At 39.3% G+C, this 19,898-nt stretch overlaps 1 protein-coding gene across 3 annotated transcripts in view; it reads right to left on the bottom strand.

The window, feature by feature from the left end:
- The window catches only part of FAM53A (family with sequence similarity 53 member A), a 70,308-nt gene that overhangs the window by 20,264 nt on the left and 30,146 nt on the right, over positions 1–19,898 (bottom strand). For all 3 annotated transcript variants that reach the window (XM_053975911.1, XM_053975912.1, XM_053975910.1), the window contains exon 4: positions 17,692–18,494. In XM_053975911.1, coding sequence (XP_053831886.1) covers positions 17,692–18,494 — 803 coding nt within the window. The remainder of the gene's footprint in view (positions 1–17,691; positions 18,495–19,898) is intronic.

The following is a 19,898-nucleotide window of genomic DNA, read 5'->3' as shown; positions in this document are numbered from 1 at the left end:
TACTGCATGTCAGAATTAAGAACTTCTGTTCAGGAGCTTTATTTTGGCCTCTATAATTTAATTATTACAACAGACCTAATCTCCAAGGTACCACCTTATTTCCTAGCTAATGCAAATATTTATTTCAACTACTTAATTGCATTTTTAAACCAGACAGATGATGTCTGATCAAAGTATTTTCCTGAAAGTCAAATACAGAACACAGCAAATATGTTCACATGGCCAAGCAACCTCAAACTCTATGGTGGGATCTCCAACACTGGGAACAATGCAGACAAACTATAACCATGACAACAGCAAATCACCTACAGAAAAAGGCTGCAACACCTCCTGATACCAAAACAACACGGTCCTAACTTCATCCTGCATTGCCCAAATGCAAGCAGTGTTTTTCACTCCAAACTGACACTTTCAATCTTGATCTCAAGAGTAAATGTGAAACCAGCTCCTTCTGCTACACATAAATTACTAATTTATATAAATAAAAGTGAATCAATTTAGAGAATTATTCAAAAACAAAGAAAACCAAAGACTCCAGGACCTAAAGGAAAGCATGTTAAAATAAATCATTTTTTCATCTCTGCTTGCATAGAAAGTTGGACAACTCCAAACATTTGGATATGAAGAAACTAGCAAGATTTGAAAGAAATTTAATTTTAATCCTGATTTTCTTTAGATTCACCTGAAAGTAACTGTACTAACTTCTGCCATAAATAATTTTATTATTCAACAAAAATTCTTTAATCTTTTGCTTCAAAATGCACAGTAAAAACCTTATATACCTGATGACTTGAATGCTGGTAAATCCCCACATATATTCCAAAAACACTCAAAATCCACATGAGAGGACTGCCCACCAGCACCGAGTGACCTTCCTGTTGCTCTCTCCCTTCAACCATAACAAAAAAGTCCCCAGATTTTAGAGGCTTCTTGGCACTGTCTATTCCTGGGTAATTCTTCTAAAACAGACAACGCTCCTCTTGCTTTTTGCAAACTTAAACCATTCTCATTTCAAAATGGAAATTCTCCCCTACACACACACACAAGTCCTCACCCTTGTAATTTTTGCAACAAAAGCTCATTTCACATCAGGATTGCAGCTGCATTTGTTGGAAGCCAATTTTCTTCCTTCACCGACAATCCCCAGCAGTCATTACACTCGAGTAGTCTTACAGATACAAGTTTGAAGCAAGTTGTTTCCCCTAATATGTTTATATACCACACTGAATTTAAAAAGTCTTTTTGAACATCAAAAACCCCACAGAAGATGAGTCTTCTCCACTAATTCAGTTTAAACCTAGTACTTTCTTTTCTTCTTGTGTGCACTGATCTCACAGGAAGTTTCTTGGGTGGAGACTTGAGAAAGTTTTCAAAAGCCTCTGAACTGTATCTGAATTACCAGTTTGGTTTTATTGCACATGCCTACTTTCTACCATCCAAACAGACCTTAAACCAGACTATAGTTCCAGAGAAAAACCTCTGCCCTGCCATATCTTCATGCCCTTAGAACTGAGACCACACATCCCACCCAGCAGTGCAATGCATGTCATGTTCTACTTTCCCTTACTGACATAATCAAAGCAGGTTAAAAGACTCTTCCACAAGTAAGACAGGCAAGGGAGCTGAGTGACCAGACTTCAGTCCAAAGGAGCCCAGAACAGCAGCATGACACAACTGCTCTTGGAAGTTACACCTTGTCCCAAAAGGAAAGGGTGAGTTATTCAAAACCATGCTATGACACAGCACTTGGAATAAGAAGTCAAGTTATAGTCTGTACTAAAGGCCCTAACAGCAACAAAGTTGCACTGCCTACAAAAAAAAAAAGTAAACATTGAACCTCAATTGCTTACTCCAGAAAAGTACACAGAAAGACAAGTCCAGAAGAAAATAATTGTTTCTTCTTCATCATGATCAGACAGTTTTCTAAGAATTGTATCTCTTCCAGTTTCATGTACTTAAGAGCATTGGTGTGTTTATCTCAAGTGTGGCACACAAACCTGCTCCCACTCTAATGTTGTCTTCCATGACCAGCTAAATAATCATTTATGAGTTCTGCAAGACACAGTGCAGCAATACTGTTTGCTCATACAGAGCAAAAATCTAAACACACAAAACAACTACTCAAAGATGGAGGTGGAAATGCATCTTTGTGACAAGGCATCTGAAGACTGCTTTTAAAAAGGAAAAAAATATGCCCCAAAGAGTACATTATATTAACATACTTCATGAGTTAAAGCTGAGTGGCATCAGACACATAAGGGAAGGCTGGAATATTCATGAACTTGATTGAAATGATATCACGGGCACATTTATAGAAAAGCACATGGTCACACCATCAAACTGCATCACGAGGAATTAATCAGTTGGAAGGGTCAGAGCAGGACAAGAAAAACAAGTGACTGCAGTCACCAACACAAAACAGCCGTAAAAGGAGAGAGAATAAAAACAAATAGAAAAAAAATACTAGTCAGAGGCAGGCAAGGTTCACAGTCTGCTTCAGCAGAGCCTGGTTTAATACTTAGCATGGCAAAAGAGACAATCAGCAGTAACTTTCAGCAGGCACACTGCAGAGGGATCAGAAGGAAGAGCTAAAGAACCAACTCCAGGGCACAAACACACTTGATAAGGACACATGATATGATCAGCCATGAGTTTAAGAAATCACTCACAACCTTCTTCTTCATGGCAGTTTTCTAACATTAACCAACCATGCTGGGAATCAACAATAAAATCCAGCTCCAATTGAAATCCATCTTAGATGGTGCTCATGTGCTAATCCTAAAGTAAAATTAAACAAACCACAGTAACTTCTGTGATATTCACTTGATTTTTATAGGATATTGAAGCCCAGGAACCTGTGTAATCTCTTACAACAAGAGACTTCAGCTTGGCTATACCTCTGACAGTTAGTACTTCTTAGAAATTGATGCTTTCACAGTATGTAAGCCTAACGAAGAAGGTTAAGGAAGAGAAACTAGCAGGGTGGGGAATGTTACACAAGAACAAGTTTATCATAAATTTCAGGACATATTTAAATAGATCAGAGAAAAATATTCTGACCACAAGCTGGCCAGTGAAGAGTGAAAGTAGCCTTACTCTGTGTACACAATACCTTTTCAGATGGAGAGAAGAAAAAACTCAGAAGTAGGTATGAGTCACATTAGAGAATTTAAAATTGACTGCTTTGGAATTGACATGTAGAAGGGGGAGGAGGTTTAAAGTAGAGGGAGTTAACAGCAGCACTCAGAGCTCAGTAACAGTTCCACTGAGGTTTGTTCTTACAGATTAGAAGTTCTTACAAGTAAGACTGTTCACTAAAAATGCATTTCAACATCCTGCCCCTCCTTCATTTCCTCTCTGTAATCCTTTGGTTTACAGTTTCCAAACATGAACTTCAAGGATGAAGTTATTTCTGCTGTAACCCAAAGGTAAAGCCACTAATATGCATTACAAACCATATTATCATTACAAAACTGGACTTGACCCTCAGTCTGAATGAATATAGATCAAATGATCCCCCATGGAAGACACGAAGTCTGTTTCACAGCAAGGGAAAGACTTCATCACAACAGAAGAAAAAAACCACCCCAGTATGACAGCAGCTAAATCAGCCAAACAGTACTGCTTGCAACATCTCCTGTAAGATATCAAAGCAAAAAAAAAGGTTATTTTCCTTTGTTTTTAGATAAACACAGGAGAAACTCAAAGTGTCCCAAACCTGTCACTTGTTTACACTCTGCAGACACTATGTTGTAGCACTAGTTTGAATCTCCTTTCTATTTAGGTCACAGTTCCTTCTACTCTCACAAGTTACACTGTAGGACAGAGAAACACCTCATATTGCCACTATTACTCGCAGTGAACATGGCAGTATATTGATTTTTGCTTTGTGTAACTGGCACTTGGTTTCATCACTAGTCAGGAGAACAGGAATCTTAACTGAAGTTATTTCACAGGTGTATGAGGAACTCCTGAAGTAGAAGATCCAGCATGTATCAGTAGACTCATACCTGAAGAAAAAAATAGCATTTATGCCTAAACAGACATTTGAAACCAAAGGCCATCTCAAGAACATCAGCTTTACAAATAGCGCTGCTCAGGGAATTAATAATTGGAAGAGACAGGCACTGAGAGCTATTCATAGACCTAGAGCACACACTAAAAAGGTTGCAGAGGACACTCCTTCCTTCCCCCTCAAACTCTGGCAGCCACTCCTCAAGTACACTAGCATGCTTTATTTAACCCATAGCTTTAAGGCACTAACCTCCAGACTACCAAACTGCTAATAGTGGCAATGAAAGAAAGAAATCTATCCCTCAAATTCTGTTTGAGAGCAGACCTTTTGGGTAGTTTTCACCCTTTTGCCACCATCCTCTAGCTGCTGACTGCCACACATGCAACTTGACTCATGGCTCCCCAGAGGTCTTCATATTTTTCAGAATATGTATTAAGACAGAAAAAGCCAGAACTATGCTAAGTGGATTTCAATTTAATATGGTAATGTTAAAGATTCAAAACCACAGTCATTGATTGCAGAAGCAGATTCACTAAAAAAAATACAAGTACAAGCCATAAAAAGAGTTGATCACATTAGCAGAAGGATGTCCTGTGTGTGAGAGAGCAAAGAGGGGACAGGGAGATGTTTGAGTGAGTTTACATGGCTTCACAGGTGCTGGATACTGTCAGCCCTGGCTCCCAGATATGCCATGGCTACAACATCCAGCACACATCAGGGTCACTGGATCCCAAGCCTACCTAGTCAGGGAACGTTTTGTACAAGGCAGCTTCTGCAGTAGCCTAAGAATAGCTCAGTGTATTTATACAGGGCTCACTGTGGGTCGTGCCACCACACAAGAGGATCAGCAGAACTCAGTTCCACTGGATCTTTCTGCTGCAAGTCATAGAATATTCCCTACTGCCATAATGGAAGTGGAACAGGACTTAGTGATGTGCAGCACTATGAAGGACAGCTGGTTTTCTGGACAATTATTCTCCACAAGGATCTAAACAGGATTTTGACACCAGACCAAAGAACTTTAAAAAAAAAAAAAATCCCTAAACAGAAAGCAGCAGAGCTGCAAAAATAACTCAGAACAAAGCCAAAGGACTCTCAGAACAGCAATGTGTATGAAGCAGAACCTGAGGAGTGGCAAGCTGCATAAACTATTTAATTCTGCACATGTCCTGTTCTCACACAGTAATAGACAAAGAATCACTCTCACTTCCAACATTCAGTTCTGCTGTCCTTCCTCCAAAAGAAAGCACTTACAGCAGCAAATAATAGTCCATAACATCCTTATAAAACACAAGCAAACACAGGAACACACAGATACAGTAATAGGGAAAGAAGCTAGCAATATTTAGGAGGAAAAAAGTTTTTAGACCATGTGAAATTAGCCAGCAGACATCATGCTGGGTTGCCAATTCCCAATAAACACAAACATGCATTTTTTAAGGATGCTTAAATGCCATCTGAAAAAAAAATATTGACTCCCAGTAGAACAGTTCCATACTTTAGGTTTGTACCATGTAAGATTCACCCTAGAGGAAAAAGCCTTATGTGCAGACAAAGGTTTCCTTTTTCAAGGCATGTTACTGAAGGAGTTTTTCAAGTTCAAGAATCTTACTTTTTTTAAGAACACAGCTGGGCAGAATAGCATCCAAATTCAACAGTATCAGAGGCAGAGACTCGAGGTTCTCCAAACTCTGTGTCAAACCAGAATAATCCCTTCAGGCAACAATGTTTAGGGTAAGAAAAACAGTAATCTGTCTCTGAAAAATAACTAGGTCAAGAAAATACTCTGCTGTGGTTTGAAAAAACCCACAAGGCCACTTCTTGACAAACTTTATGACCCATGCAACTCCGGTTTGGAATGTAGTTATCAGTTATGTTTCAGCACAGAAAACTTGAATCTGTTCATGACAGCAAGATCATTTTAAGGAGCAAGACTGGAAAAAAATATGTTCCCCCTCTAACACTGCTAAACCTAAAAAGTTTTTTCTAATGAATTACGTCCTTCATTAATTAGAAATTACAGCTATAAGGACAGGACCTTTTTTCATCATAATGAAGGGGGGAATTACACGAGATCTGGATTAGCCAAGCTCAGATGCATCTGAAATGGAGACCTAGATGGATAGCAATTCCCATCCCTCTTCCCTCCCCTTATTTAAGCTACCTAGTTATTCATCTTGTTCACGGCAGGAAGAGGTAAAAGCATCAAATTAAAGTCTGACATTATCTCCAACAACTTTGCAAACTGCAGATTAATCCTTGGGTACTTACATGGATACTAGAGTACATCAAGTCTCAGTTACCTGGGCCTATTTACTAAAACAGGACTGGAAAAATTAAAAGCGTGTTTAAATTCAAGCCTTGTAGAAGCTGAAGGTATTGGGACAGGACCTGCTGGTCCTGCCTGAAGGATCTGTCATCAGTGTGAACAGTTGCCCCCATAAGTCTATACAAGAAGCCTCAGATGTACCCCAGAGCTCTTAGGAAAAGTTTTCTTGTTCTACAACACCTATTTGGAAAGGCCTCCCTTCTCAAAAATGGCTGTTCCTTGGACAAGGTACAAAGACTAACAGTTCTAGTGTCAAAAAATCATCATTAACCAAAGGAATTTCACTAGTTTTGTACCAGGCACAGAGCTATATACAAACAACATCAGATGCACTGAAATAGCAGGGATTTGGAGACCACTGATGTTCAGCAGATACCAAATGCTGTGGGCAGGACTCTCCCACAAGTGTGAGCTCTGATGATGAAATGCCCTAGGCTACTCTCAGAAGAAGCCAAATTCTGGCAACTGGAAACCTCTAGCTTACTGAAGTAATTATTTATAGTACTTTGAACTAAGCTAAAAATTCATAGTCTCTGATATATCAAGGATCCTCCATCTCCTCTAAATCAGTATGAAGCTAGCACTACATGCACACCAATACAGGCAAAATATATCACTTGTCCCCCTCACTATAACAATAATTACTACAGTTTCATTTTTAATAGATCATAGCTTAACCCGTGATGCCCTAAAATATACTCACAAGAGCTAAGCAAATAAACCCAGAAGGTAAACCTGTGAGATCAATTCATATTGTTTTTGTACCAAATATAAAAAGCTAGCATTTAAAGGTTTCATGTATTAGATCAAATTATAAACTGGGTAGAGAATGTTTCTCTAAACCACCCCACTGAAAGTAAAAATACCTGTCAGATGCTAAAGCTTAGCAGGACCAGGACACTAATTATCCATGATTCATTAGCCATCCCACAAATCTGTTAGTGCTTCCTCATATGGAAAGTTCTTAAGGACTGTCGTTTTCTGAAGCCTGGCAGTCAGAAGATGACTCACTCACTTTGAGACAAAACATTATTACCAAAATATAATGCCTGTTTCATACAGACATTGTAATCACCATTGTATTTGAAAGATGAAAACAAGGAAAAGGAATTCAGCTTCCCTTCCTCTGAGTCCTCCTCATACAAAACTCAAACCACAGGGGTGGCAAGGGGAGGGGAGTGAGGAAGAAAAACAAATACTAAAGTGGTTTCTAGAACCAAACCCTCCATAATTTCAAAGCATGTACGACATTAACATGTTGCAGAGTGACCACAGGAAAACACAGCTTCAGGGAAGATAATGCCTCATACCAGTGCCTTGCACACTGCCACTTGCTTAAGAACATCCTTAAACAACAAAAACTCAAGTAGTTGGAGAGCCCAAACTTAAAATTACACAGAAGTTGTGAAAAGAAGTGTTTCACAGTTAGCACATCATCTACATAAAATAAAACACAAGAAAACTAAAGCAGCAAGTGATGAAGGTCTGTAATTCAGAACAAAAAAAGATGCAGTTTAAGTTACTTTTTTTCACCTATAGATCTTACCTGAAAAAATTAATTCAAGTTCCCAATAAACACTTTATTGGATGGGGCAGGGGCAGTCTCAATTACATCCCAGATTCAATAAGAACTGGGAGGAAGTTGAGAAGGAGCTTCAACATCTCATTTCATATTTAATTACACATGCCCTTTTCTCCAGCTTGATTCAGTTGTAGAATTATCTGAACTGTTAAGTTCAGATATTGATAGAGCAAACATTAATTGCTATCATTTGCTTCTACATAAATTTAAAAATCTTTTTTTTTTAAGGAGAATCAAAAATACTAAAAACCTTGAAACTCAAGCATCCCTCTCAGTTTAATTGATGCTGTACCATCAAGCACAGAGCACCCAAACTCATCACCCCAGTCTGCTGCTAGAGTCTCCTACATCTCTCTCTTGCAATAACTACACTCTAAAGGTAGCACTGCTCTGCCAGGAAGCCCTTGGAGCTTACACCATCGACACATGTACTGCAGCCATAAAGGTGCACACAGACTGTTCAAAAGCAAAGTGAATTCCACAGGGCAGTGTCTCTGACAATTAAATCCACTTTGAGCTGAGTTACACATTACTTGGATAGAGCCCACAAGTTGTACATGAAAAGCTCAGACAAGTCAGTTCAGTAGCTACACACCATTGACACTATCTGGGATCTTAGGTCCTACAAGATTCACTGTCAAATGAAGTTATGACCTGTCCTGCCTTTCTTACAGGCAGATGTTGGAAGGTTTATACAATGTTTGCCTCCTTCTGAAAAAAAATGTATTAGATTGGATACCATTCTTCATTTTAAGAAACTGTTCTTCTCAATTCCACAAAAGTTTGTCACAACACATTAAAGAACTAAAAACTAAAGACTTAAGTCTCTGCACCTCCCCAGCAGCACAGAAAGCTCCTAAGGTTTGCTCCCCCCAAAGGCCCTTTGAAGTCAGCCATGGCGCAAGTGTTGTCCTCAGGCACTGGTGCTACACACATTTTAGTCAAAATTCTCAGCTTTTTGTACAAGAATACTTCTGTTTTCACCTGGTACAGGGCCTTATTTCAAAAATTAAAGCTTTATTTTGCTGTGTTGCTTTGCTAGTTATTAAGTATAATACCCAGTTTTAAAAATAAAGATTTTAACACGTGTCACATTAAAAACCATCTGGGAAGGGATGGAAAATGAACATCAGTTTTGAACAGTTCTTATTAACACTGAACCACAGTGTTAATAGGAACTGTGTAATTATAGATAAGCCTTTTAACTGATGTTAACAAAGTCACTCTTGAAATAGAAAAATTTAGAGACCTCCTACATTACTTTCACACAACAGATGTGCAGTTCATCTATTTAGGATTAGAAGGATGAAAGAGCCATACAACTATGCCTGAAATGACAAAATCCAACTCAAAACTGATTGTCAGATAGTAACATAACGCCCAGTGGAAAATACAGATTTTGACAAGGTTAAAAAGCTGTCTTTAAGCTTAAGTCAACTACTTATGCCACAAATGCATACTCTAAAAATAGTTTCATACCCCCCTGAAAATACTACTGTTACTTAAACAAGCTCCTGCTCAAACAATGGACAGCAACAGACAAGCACTAGCTGCTACATATGATTAAGAAGTTTAGAAGAATGTTATATTGATTCATAATGGCATAAAATAAAGTTGTGATGGGAAGGGTGTTGTGTTGGTTGCTTGGGGTTTCTTTTAAATATTTGGAGCTTAAACCCACTTACAGGCCTTTTAATCTGATGCAATACATGTTAAAGAATTTAGTTTTGAAACCAGCAGTTGAGTATTTCTAACATAACTACTTCAACATAAAAACTAGCATCTGTATAACACCTTATATAAGCAGGGTAAATAAAGCTTAAGATGACTGAAAAACGTTCACAATACACAATATTCATTTCATTAACCTATTTTACTGGAGTACTTTGAAGAGGTTTAAATTAAGAGACCTAACTACTAGGGAAAGGAATAGTCTAAATATTGTACTGGAAATGGAGATCTAGCTGAACACCTCAGCTGGCACTACTCAAGTCCTTGAAGCTCTGCAAGAAGCTCTCATCCCTGGCTATTATTTCTCAGAGTAAAAACTCCTGCTCATGTGTAATTCTCTAACTCATGAAAAAAAAAAATGCCAGGCCAAAAAAGCAGAGTCATTCATAATTTTTTCACAAAGCAGAGAAGTGTATCTGGATACAGGATCCCAGGCTCTAGGTACCACATTTAATATCTGCTATTCTTCCTCCTGCTCCTGCAGAAGTTGTTTTCAAATGGAGACTAAGACACCTCACATGTTTTTATTAACTAGAGGACTAGGAAGATTAAAGTTCTATTTCCATTAAATATAATCCTGACAGTAGAAAAGAGATCCAAAAATACATGACACTATCTTAAGTGAGTCTGAGTAACTTTTATAGCTTAGGCAAAACTGCCTCTGCTTCCCACAAAAGACTTTTATCTGCTAAGGAAACCACATCCCTGGAGGCATTTGAAAGGCTACAGTGGACCAAATACTAGAAAAATATATGTTGTGGGAAGTAAGCATGCATGAACGGAGAGTGAGACAGGATGATTTAGGACATCTTTCCTCAGCCATGATTTCCACAATTGTTTTTTACAGATTGATAGCCAAACGTAAATAGCTACTCACACAAAATTTGGTTCAAACTGCTGTACATATTTTTTTATTTAATTTGAGATTATGGGAGGTTTCACCACAGTACATAGCAGATGCATATTGCTTAACTTCACAGAGGCAAGTTTAACATACAGTCTAAGTCAAAACACTTGGAAATTTAGTAGACATCTGTTGTGCAGAGAGGTGTAGAGCTCAGGAATACCTGTGCTTTTCCAGCAGTGAGTGGTGCTGAGACTGCCACCGGCCAACACTGAAGTTTGCTCAAGAAGCAAATGCCACAGAAGGAGGCATCTCTAGAAACTGCTCCTACCTTCCACATACCTGTTCCTCTCTAAAGAGAATTTCTTCCTGATCTCAGCAATTCTCCAGCCTCTTAACTGATTTACGTCAAACAAATACAGCTTGACCAATCTCTAGCACATTGAAGCTGACTTGCACTTCATTGTTCAAACTCCTGCAGGCATAGCAGGAGTTCATCTTAACTCTACTGAAGCTTAGAAAACCTGCAAGTATCTTACTGTACTCATTTTCATCTAGACATTTGTCCTCCAAGACAAGATTACTCTTAAAGAAAAACCACACTGAAATATTTAAGTATTTGGCCTCTTGTACACAGGGGGACGCTGCATGGGCAAAGAGTAGAAAAACTCTCCTTGAGGTCCATTACTCACAATTTATTTCCAGCTATAAATTATGTTTATGCCTAGAATTACACAAAATTGATTTAAACCACTGTTTTACTTAGCTGGGCAATTTTGATACAATGTTGATATTTTAAATACAAATCATGTTATCTTTTGCTTTCTTGGTTTATGATCACTTACAGAAATTACCACTACAAGAAGGAAAAAAAAAAAAAAAGCCCAACAAATCCCCAAAGTGTTTTTCAAAGTAAAGGTAGGCCAGGATTAGTTCTATTTTTCAAATGTGAAGTTAAAGGCTCCCCTGGTAATAGGTATTTAATTTTCAAAAAAGAACTAGAATGCTGTTCCTGGCTCAATTGCTTCATTCATAGCTGTTCTTTTTGGTCTGAATCTTATACAAGGGGAAACTACTACTGTTATACATCTGTATTTGCCACCATTTTATTGATCCAAATCAACCCCAGCCCAGTCCTTCTGTACATATTACTCATCTGTATTGTACTTTCCACAAACCATATTCCAAAACCCAAGGGCATTGAGGGTGCCCTGCATAAGATACCCACATACAGTGCAAGGACATGACCATCTATTTAATCTGAGCAGTGTTGCACCATCAGTGCACCACTGAACTGCAACATGTCAGACAGGTACAAAAAACCAGACCTACATTCTGACCATGAGATGCTGTAGTACATCTTGCAAGTGAATCACAAGAGCTTAAGTGATTATGTGCTGCAGTCGCAATTAAAGACCTTCCCCAAATCACACTGCACTCGTGTGCAGGGCACAGAACAGCCTTTGACTCCACAAGCAGAAATTACACCTACCCCAAATAACCTGTTTGCTCCCATTTAGACAGGAGACTACGAGAGACAAGCTTTACATAAGCATCTCAAGCTATTTAAAGCAACATGTTTACTATTTCCAGAACACAATCTGAATGAACTTCATGAGCCAATACTTAACCTACTTCAGCCAGTGCAGCCCTGACTCACAGGGCAGGCACCCTGTGAGCTTAGTGAGGGACTTGATATCACTTTATCTTGAACATGCTAAACCAGCAACCTGGGAGAGAGCTTAACAAAAGGGAGCAGCTCCTTCACTACACTAATCATAACAAGAATTCAAAGAATCAAGAAGAATGATTCCACATTTATTTTGCTTAAACTTAGTGAGGTCATAGTATGGCTAATGCATAAACCTGTCCCCATACTAACCTTTACAGTAATCTCAAAGGTCAAAACCCAGCCATTGCCTGGTAGTTCTGACTGCAACCACACATTTTTGTTACCCTGGCATATGTACCTAAATAAAATAATTAGTATTACAGCTCACCCTTGTATCTATTCACAATGGCTTCTACAAACTGGCCCACACAAAAGTGAAACAAGTAAGTGGATGTAGAGATTGCACAACAGAGGTCAGGAGTTACCAGGAAAGTCTCTGTAATAAAAGCAGCAGCCACCTGACCCAAGTACAGTTGCAACACTGCTGATGTGCTCTGCCCTTTATTAAGTACTGCCTTCTCCTCCCACCCTTCAGGGACACATATCCACCCCCAGCATTCACCTCTGCTTTGTATATGTTTTTAAACTGCTGTTTCAACCAACTGCTGTTGGTTGAAATCACTACCAACTAGTCCTGCTGCTTATTCTCATATGTAAGTGATACTGATTTTGCTGTTTTGGTCAAAGTTTATATATATATATATATATATACTCATTTGTTCACATTCACCCTGTGAGAAGCCCTTGTTCCTATATAGAGCCATTACACCACTGCTATCTGCAGCATAAAGGCAGTAGTCATAAAGCAATTTTAGCTCAATTTACTTTAAGGATCAAAGTTATCCAAGTGTTTTGCCTGTTGACAAGCTGAAACTTCAAGAAAGACTAAATCAAGCATTCAGGCATTGCAGGTGATGAAGAAATGTTTACAAAAATTAAACTGCTCCATAACACCATGGAGGTCCAAGAAGTGGGATTAAAAAAGCTGATTATCAATAGAAAATAGCTCCATCAGTAGTTGTCAGAGTTTGAACCACTGATGCACACTGGCAGGAGCCAGGCCATGCTGGAGGAAATATCACATTGCACATGCATTGTTCCTGCATCCCTCAAGGCAGCTGTTCTGGCTGGGCAGGGTGCCAGCTGCAGCTTTGACCTGACCTGGTGTGGCACTTAGGATCTCTCTCACTACCAAGAAAATCCAGCAGTATAAAATCCAGATGACTTTCAAGCATTTCTAAGAAAAGAAGCACCTTGTACTAGGAAATTACAGCTTCAGTCCCTGAGTTGTTTGACTATTTAGAGACCTTAAAAACTCTCCATTGTGTTGTCTTATCAGTCTAATGTTAATTAATGCATGAGATGCCCCAGGATTCAATAGTTGAAACTATTACTTATGCGGATAAAGCCAGGTATTTGGTATTAACAATTTAAACAGACCAAGCACCACTTCACAGAAAACACAAATAGTTTGTGATTTTAAAATATGCTACCAGGATTATTACTTTCTGGAACCTCATGCCACCACACTGGGGGAGGAGTAACACAAGAATGTTGAATACCAGAAAGACTTCAAACTACAGTGTGTTGTTTGATCTAAAACAGAATTAAATCTCACTGTCACAGTAAAACTTGCTTACACACCAAGGAACATGTGCAACCTCTTGGCTGCTCTTTCCTTGTCGCACCTCAGGATCAACTGACATAACTCATGAAGCAGAACACTGGAAAAAACTCAGCAGTTTCCACTTCAGTAAAGAAACATTTCTCTCCTCATTCTGCAGTTAGTAGTCTAAACACCACTTTGACTCATTCTGTGGCAGCCTCTGAGACAGAGCAGATTTGCTGCAGGAGAGCACAAGCCCAGAGAAGCTCTTGGCCACACTCAGGCATCTCCACAGCCCAGGGTGACGGGATGTCTGCTGCCATGGAGGAAGCTGACACTGCTCATGCAGCCAGCTTCTCGTTTGGGTGCTTGTGAACAAATGCTCAGAGGGCACAGTTCTGCTGTGCTACAACTCCTACAGCTCTCCTTGCACACAAAACTGAATGGAGAAAGTAATTTTGAGCCTTCAGGGGCTGGAAACAGTTATTGCTTTTGTTATCTTTTCCTACAGTCTTTTCCACTTGTTTTTACAGCTGTCTTCATGTCTTAGAAGGTCTGATGTTTCACAAGTTTGAATTTTCAGCTTCTAGTCCAGAAAAAGATCCTTCCTGAATTTAGCACTGTGTGAGAGCTAAGCAGGCGTGTACAGCAATCTGCCCGAACACTTCAATCTCCTTCTAGATACATGAATCACTCACTTTACTGGATATTAATGTAGCATTTTCCATGAGAATTGAAGATACAGCATATTCCTTCCCAAGAGGGCATGAAAACCTAAACCAGAGGGGGAGTGCAGTGAAGTGTGAAGGTCTGTGGAGGAATAAAACAAAGTCAAAGTACATAGAAATAAACAGTTTATGATATTCAGGGAGGCCCAATTTTTTATCTTTTCTAAATAAAGGCGGAAATCAGAATAAAGATGTAACAGTGGAAGGAAGAAGCCAGGAACTGGCATAGATAAATTAATAATCCAAATTTTCTCAACAATGAATTCTGAACTTAAAAACCAATGACACTGGAAACTTTGCTTTCAGAATTACTTTCCATTTTCTAGCACTAATATTTATCAAATTAATAGAGACTGAAGCAACAACCAACAAGTACATTTTCAGAACTCAACTACCAAAAAAACCAGTTCAGTCATGAAAAAAAGCCCAAAACACAAAACCAGCACCAAAACAAAAACATGAAAATAAAACACATCAAACCAAAACATACTTTTCATCCCCTTCTGCCTCTAAAGCTTCACCCAACCACAACTATTCAAGATCTTCATTCCGATATAAGAGCCCTTGCTTCAAGCTGAAGTAAATAAATCATTTAGTGCTGATAAATACTGATTTGAGAGAATTCCTTGCTGAGAAGCCTTCTGCAACTTTAGCAGGTGTTTGTGCAAACCTCTCAGGACACCAGAGCATTGGCAGAAATGTCTGCAGCCCCAAAATTTTCATCCTCAAACAGTTCTGGGCTCCAATATACCTCCTTCAGGTCTACCATAAATCATATTTGACCCCTGTTAAGTTCTCCACAAGCACTATTATCTAACTGCTGACCTGGTTTTCAGCAACTACTTGGTAAGTTGAGTTTTTTAGAAAGGTTTGATAACATCAAAATATTTGCAGTAAAGCTTTAAACAAAAATCCTTAAAAGCGCTTGTTTTCATAAACTGACTTGGAAGTGAATTTGAAACCACAGAAAAAGTATTTTTGGAAACAATAAGGAGCCATCGAGATACATGAAAGGAAGGTCTTACTGAACTTTCCCTAATGGTAGCCCTGATTTTCACTGAGCTCTATGCAGATAAAGGATACCTTGTATGACACTTCAAAACAAGCCTTCTGTAGTATTAGCTCATATTTTGCACAGCAGTAATTTCACTTAAGACCACAATGTAAGTTTCAAAGCATATACATCTGCCAGGATTTAGGGCATGCAGAGAAGGGAAGATATGAAGACTTTTAACAATAAAATGGGTAAGCAAGGTGACATTCTAAAAAAAACCCTGCTATTTCTTGGAAACTTAAGTCAACTTTTACTTCAAATGTTTCCAGTACTTGCCTTGCTTTTTAACAGATGCTTTCATTAAAGTTTAGCATGTTTGGAAATTGATGCATTTCCAAGCCATAGTTTGTGCCTTTGATTAAGAACAGGGTAGTATCTTAATAGGAAGATTCTACTGAAATAGCTGGAAAGAAAACATCAGGTCTTGACACTGAAGAATAAACTACTCATCAAGAAATCATCACTTCAAAATAGTCTGACAGGAAAAAGTAGTCAAGACTGGCTAAATATTAGTGTCATATATAATTCTGCAGCAACTCTAAACAGCCAAAAAACTTCCTATAGGCTGTGACAGGTTTCCTCCATACATACTGCTGCATGGATTATTTAAAAGGCATAGTATCTGAGCAACTGGAGCTATTCAGTAGCCTGAAATATTGCATCTCACCTCCAGAGCTTGAAGAATGCAAGCATTGAGCCTAGCCAAAAAAGGGGGCAGGTTTTAAATTTTACATAAAGAAACCTGCATTAGACCACACAGGCAGTTGAAAGGCAAATCCAATAATACTTCTAGTCTAGATTAGCAAACTAATCCTAACAGTGATTAACACAAAGAAACAGGTAAGATCTGATTAGCTAACTAGCAAAATTGCATCTTAGCCAAAACTCAGAACACTAAGTCATAACTAAAACAGAACTGGTTACCAACCTTATCAGTAACTAAACGGATTGCTTTACCCCCACAGCTTCACCAAAAATGCTGCATTTTTAAAGAGGAAAATCCTTTAAGATATAAGGAAGTAGTTTCACAAAAGTACAAGAGGAGGACAGTTGTCATCATAGAGACTTTTTAGCCAAGTGGATATAAATTAGTTAGCATCAGACAATTCCAGCATCTATCTTACTGGTATTTTGAGGTAAAGCCTACTAATACTGGGGTACCACAAACCGCATGTTTTCGCCAACAGAGTGTCCTACTCAGCTTTTCTTTTGCACAGTGCATCACATACAGGGACACTGGTGCACAACTATGTCCCTTCCTTACAAATTTACTGCTACTTTTGCTGCCTCCTCACCACTAGTCACAATAGAACTATCACACAAGCCTTCCAAGTCTAGTATCTACTGAAGGCTGTAGGGTTATATTCACAAGCACAAAGTGTTCTCTGGCATAATGTTAGATTCAGTTTTACATTTTGAACTGTAGCACTCAACTCTGTTGACCAAGAAACTCCAAAGAAATGAATTCTGTTACATGCATTTGTATTACATACAAAGATTAGGCATGAACTGAAGTTTTCCAGTTCATGAATCAGCACCTCTACTCTCATGAGTAGGGAAGTAGAATGCTAAATGAAATTCTGGAGTAAAACACCTCTACATAGAGCTAGAGCACCTGCAGTTGCCATATTAGAATACTATCTCTTTCCAACTGCTTATCTGCAGCTTCTTTAGTTAATCCATTTATACAGGAGTTTGCTTGCTCTTATTTAGCTTCACAGAATTACTCAAACCAAGGGAAGGCTTAATCAAACAGATTTAGAATAAGATTACTCAGAAAACATTGTATTGGGGAACACAGTGGTATCAACTTTTTGCTACCATGTCTACTCCATTCCCCATGGCTTCCTTGCTTTTCAAAAAGTAAGCCATTTTTCTGTGGCCTCTGCTTTCAAGCATCTTTTCAGAGCTCTCAGCATTCTATATCAAATAGAACAGACTTCAAGAACTGAGTTTCACAGGCAAAATCTAAGTTGCTTTAGGGTATAGTGCAAGCAACCTTTGCTCTCCTGCCAAAGGTGATAGACAGGGCACAAGCAAATATGCAACAACTACGAATTAGTGCCACTGATCTAGAAACAGCCTTTCTGCAAGAGCTCCCTTCCCACACTGAGGAAAGTAAAATCTCACCCGTGTCATTTTAAAAAAGTCTAACGATGGCCTGTTCCATCGTACATCCTCCTCCCGTCTGCGCTTCAGCCGGCTTTTCTTTTCGTTCAGGACGCAGGGCTGCGAGCGGCACCTCAGCAGGCCCTGCCGCCGGCTGAGCTCGGGTGTGGAGGTGGGAGTGCTGCTGGCTGAAGGCAAGAGATTCCCTGTCTCGGTGATGTGCTCCTGGGAGAGGGACAGGCGGCGCCTTGGGTTAAAGTCACAAGGGCCTCCGGAATTCCAGCGGGTGCTGGAGCTCGTGCTGCCCTCGCTGCTGTCCACAAACCCGCTGCTGGCAGAGGAAGGTCTGGGTACTGGAGAGGTGTTGAAGCTGGTGATGGTGAAGACGTTGTTTAGGGACAGGATGTTTTGTGGCAGGCTGATGCTTGTGCTTCTCTGCAAGGTGGCACTTCCATGGCTGTTGCAGCGCTGCAAGGTAGCGCTGCCGCCGCTGTTACAGCGTCTCTTTGACACAGGAGTCCAAACCTTGGAGCTGCCGGGTTTCCAGGGAGAGCGGCAGCGAGCCAGCTCGTCCGGCTCCGACAGGGACCTGCAGTGGCGCTTGGTGGGCGGTGCCAGGGGCTGGCCCGAGTTCTCGTTCAGGTTTAACTCGCTTATCCATCCCGACACCATGGACGTGTTGGAGGGCTCCTGCTGCCACGGCAGGCTGCCATTGCTGGCAGCGCTGGTGCTGAACGCGCACGCCGGGAAAGGGTAAGCTGAATTCCTGGTTGTGTCAGGTTGGATTGGGTAACCCCCATTTAAAGCTTTCCAAGGACTGTCTTCTGAAAGCAAAAAAAGAAAGAGATACAGGTGAAAGATGAAAGGAGAAAAAAAACAATTTGTGTTAAACCCAGTTTAATGTAAAGCCATCCAAATCATCTTTAGAACGATGAGCCATAAATACCCAGTTCCTAATTAAAATTTCACACAAAAAAAGGGTAGAAAATTCAAAAACACAAAGACCAAAGTATTTAATCAGAACCAATCCAGGCGCTCCAATAAATATGTACCTTGTTAATACTTTTTCCTTTACACTGAATAACTACAATGTTTTTTTTCAGTGAGCAACAGGACAGTTTTCTAGTGCACAGCACACACCATAATTAAATCATAGAATTGTGAAGAACCTCAGGTACAACCAAAACAGATTAACAACATAAGAAGCCATCAGGGAACTTTTTATTTTTATATGCAAGAGCAGTATAATCACTTCAGACTGCTGTTGTTCATTTAGCTCTTATGCTTTTCTATTAGAAACACCTTATTAAAGAAAACTTCCAAAGGGTGTTCACATTCTCTGCCCTAAAAAGCTTCATTTAAAATTAGAAACATTATAAAGTTAAATCAGACTGAAGACTGTTGCTTCCCCCCTTACACTCTAGGAAAAAAACCCAAATCTTAATTTAATGCATAAAATAAAGTATCCCTTAAGAGCCTCCTGCAAGTCTTACTGTGAATGCAGACATAGTGCACAACTTCTCATCTGAAGTGGCAAGGCTGGGTTAAAAGCAGTCTGCCAGTGCAGCCTCTCACTCTTTTGTGAAGCATTTCTTTGAGAACATTCTGCACATTTTACAGCTGTTCCTCCACATTATACAATGAAGTGTAAGAAGAACTACAGCAGACTTTGGATTTGCAAATTGAAAAGCAGCAAAACTGTTGGCCAGCTAACAGTGCTTCATGCTTGGTTAGAAAATTTGCTAATTTAAACCAATTAGCCAAATAAGTTTCACTTATCCTGGCTTTAAAGAAAGAACATTTAAAATACCCATTTATTCCCATACACCTATTTTAAGAACCTAGATAGAGCCTAAACACTGAATGCTAGTATATTCTTATGGTTGATTTTCTAAACTAAGTTTTAGAGTAATAAACAACTAAAAGACTTGCTGAGTAGCTTTAAAAGTTGCAAACCTAAATAGCTGTACATGTTCCATGCCCAAAGTATGTCATGGATTATCCTGTTTATTTGGATCTTATTTAAAGAACACCCTATTGTCTCAAAATCATTTAACTGTGCAGACAGCTGGCCTATTCAAACATGTTTTATTAGAATTCCTCTGTCCTTCCTCCTCCATTCTTTCAGATGGGTACAACCACATACTGTGCTTTGCCTTAAGCATGCAAGCTCTTCAAGGCAGGGACCATCCATAATTCAATGCAAGTAAAAGAGCCAACACAATGGG

Source organism: Vidua macroura, chromosome 4, assembly GCF_024509145.1.
Source record: "Vidua macroura isolate BioBank_ID:100142 chromosome 4, ASM2450914v1, whole genome shotgun sequence".
In the NCBI taxonomy this organism is placed as follows: Eukaryota; Metazoa; Chordata; class Aves; order Passeriformes; family Viduidae; genus Vidua; species Vidua macroura.
Note: the sequence above shows the minus strand (reverse complement) of the source record. Positions and strands in the feature narration are given on the sequence as shown.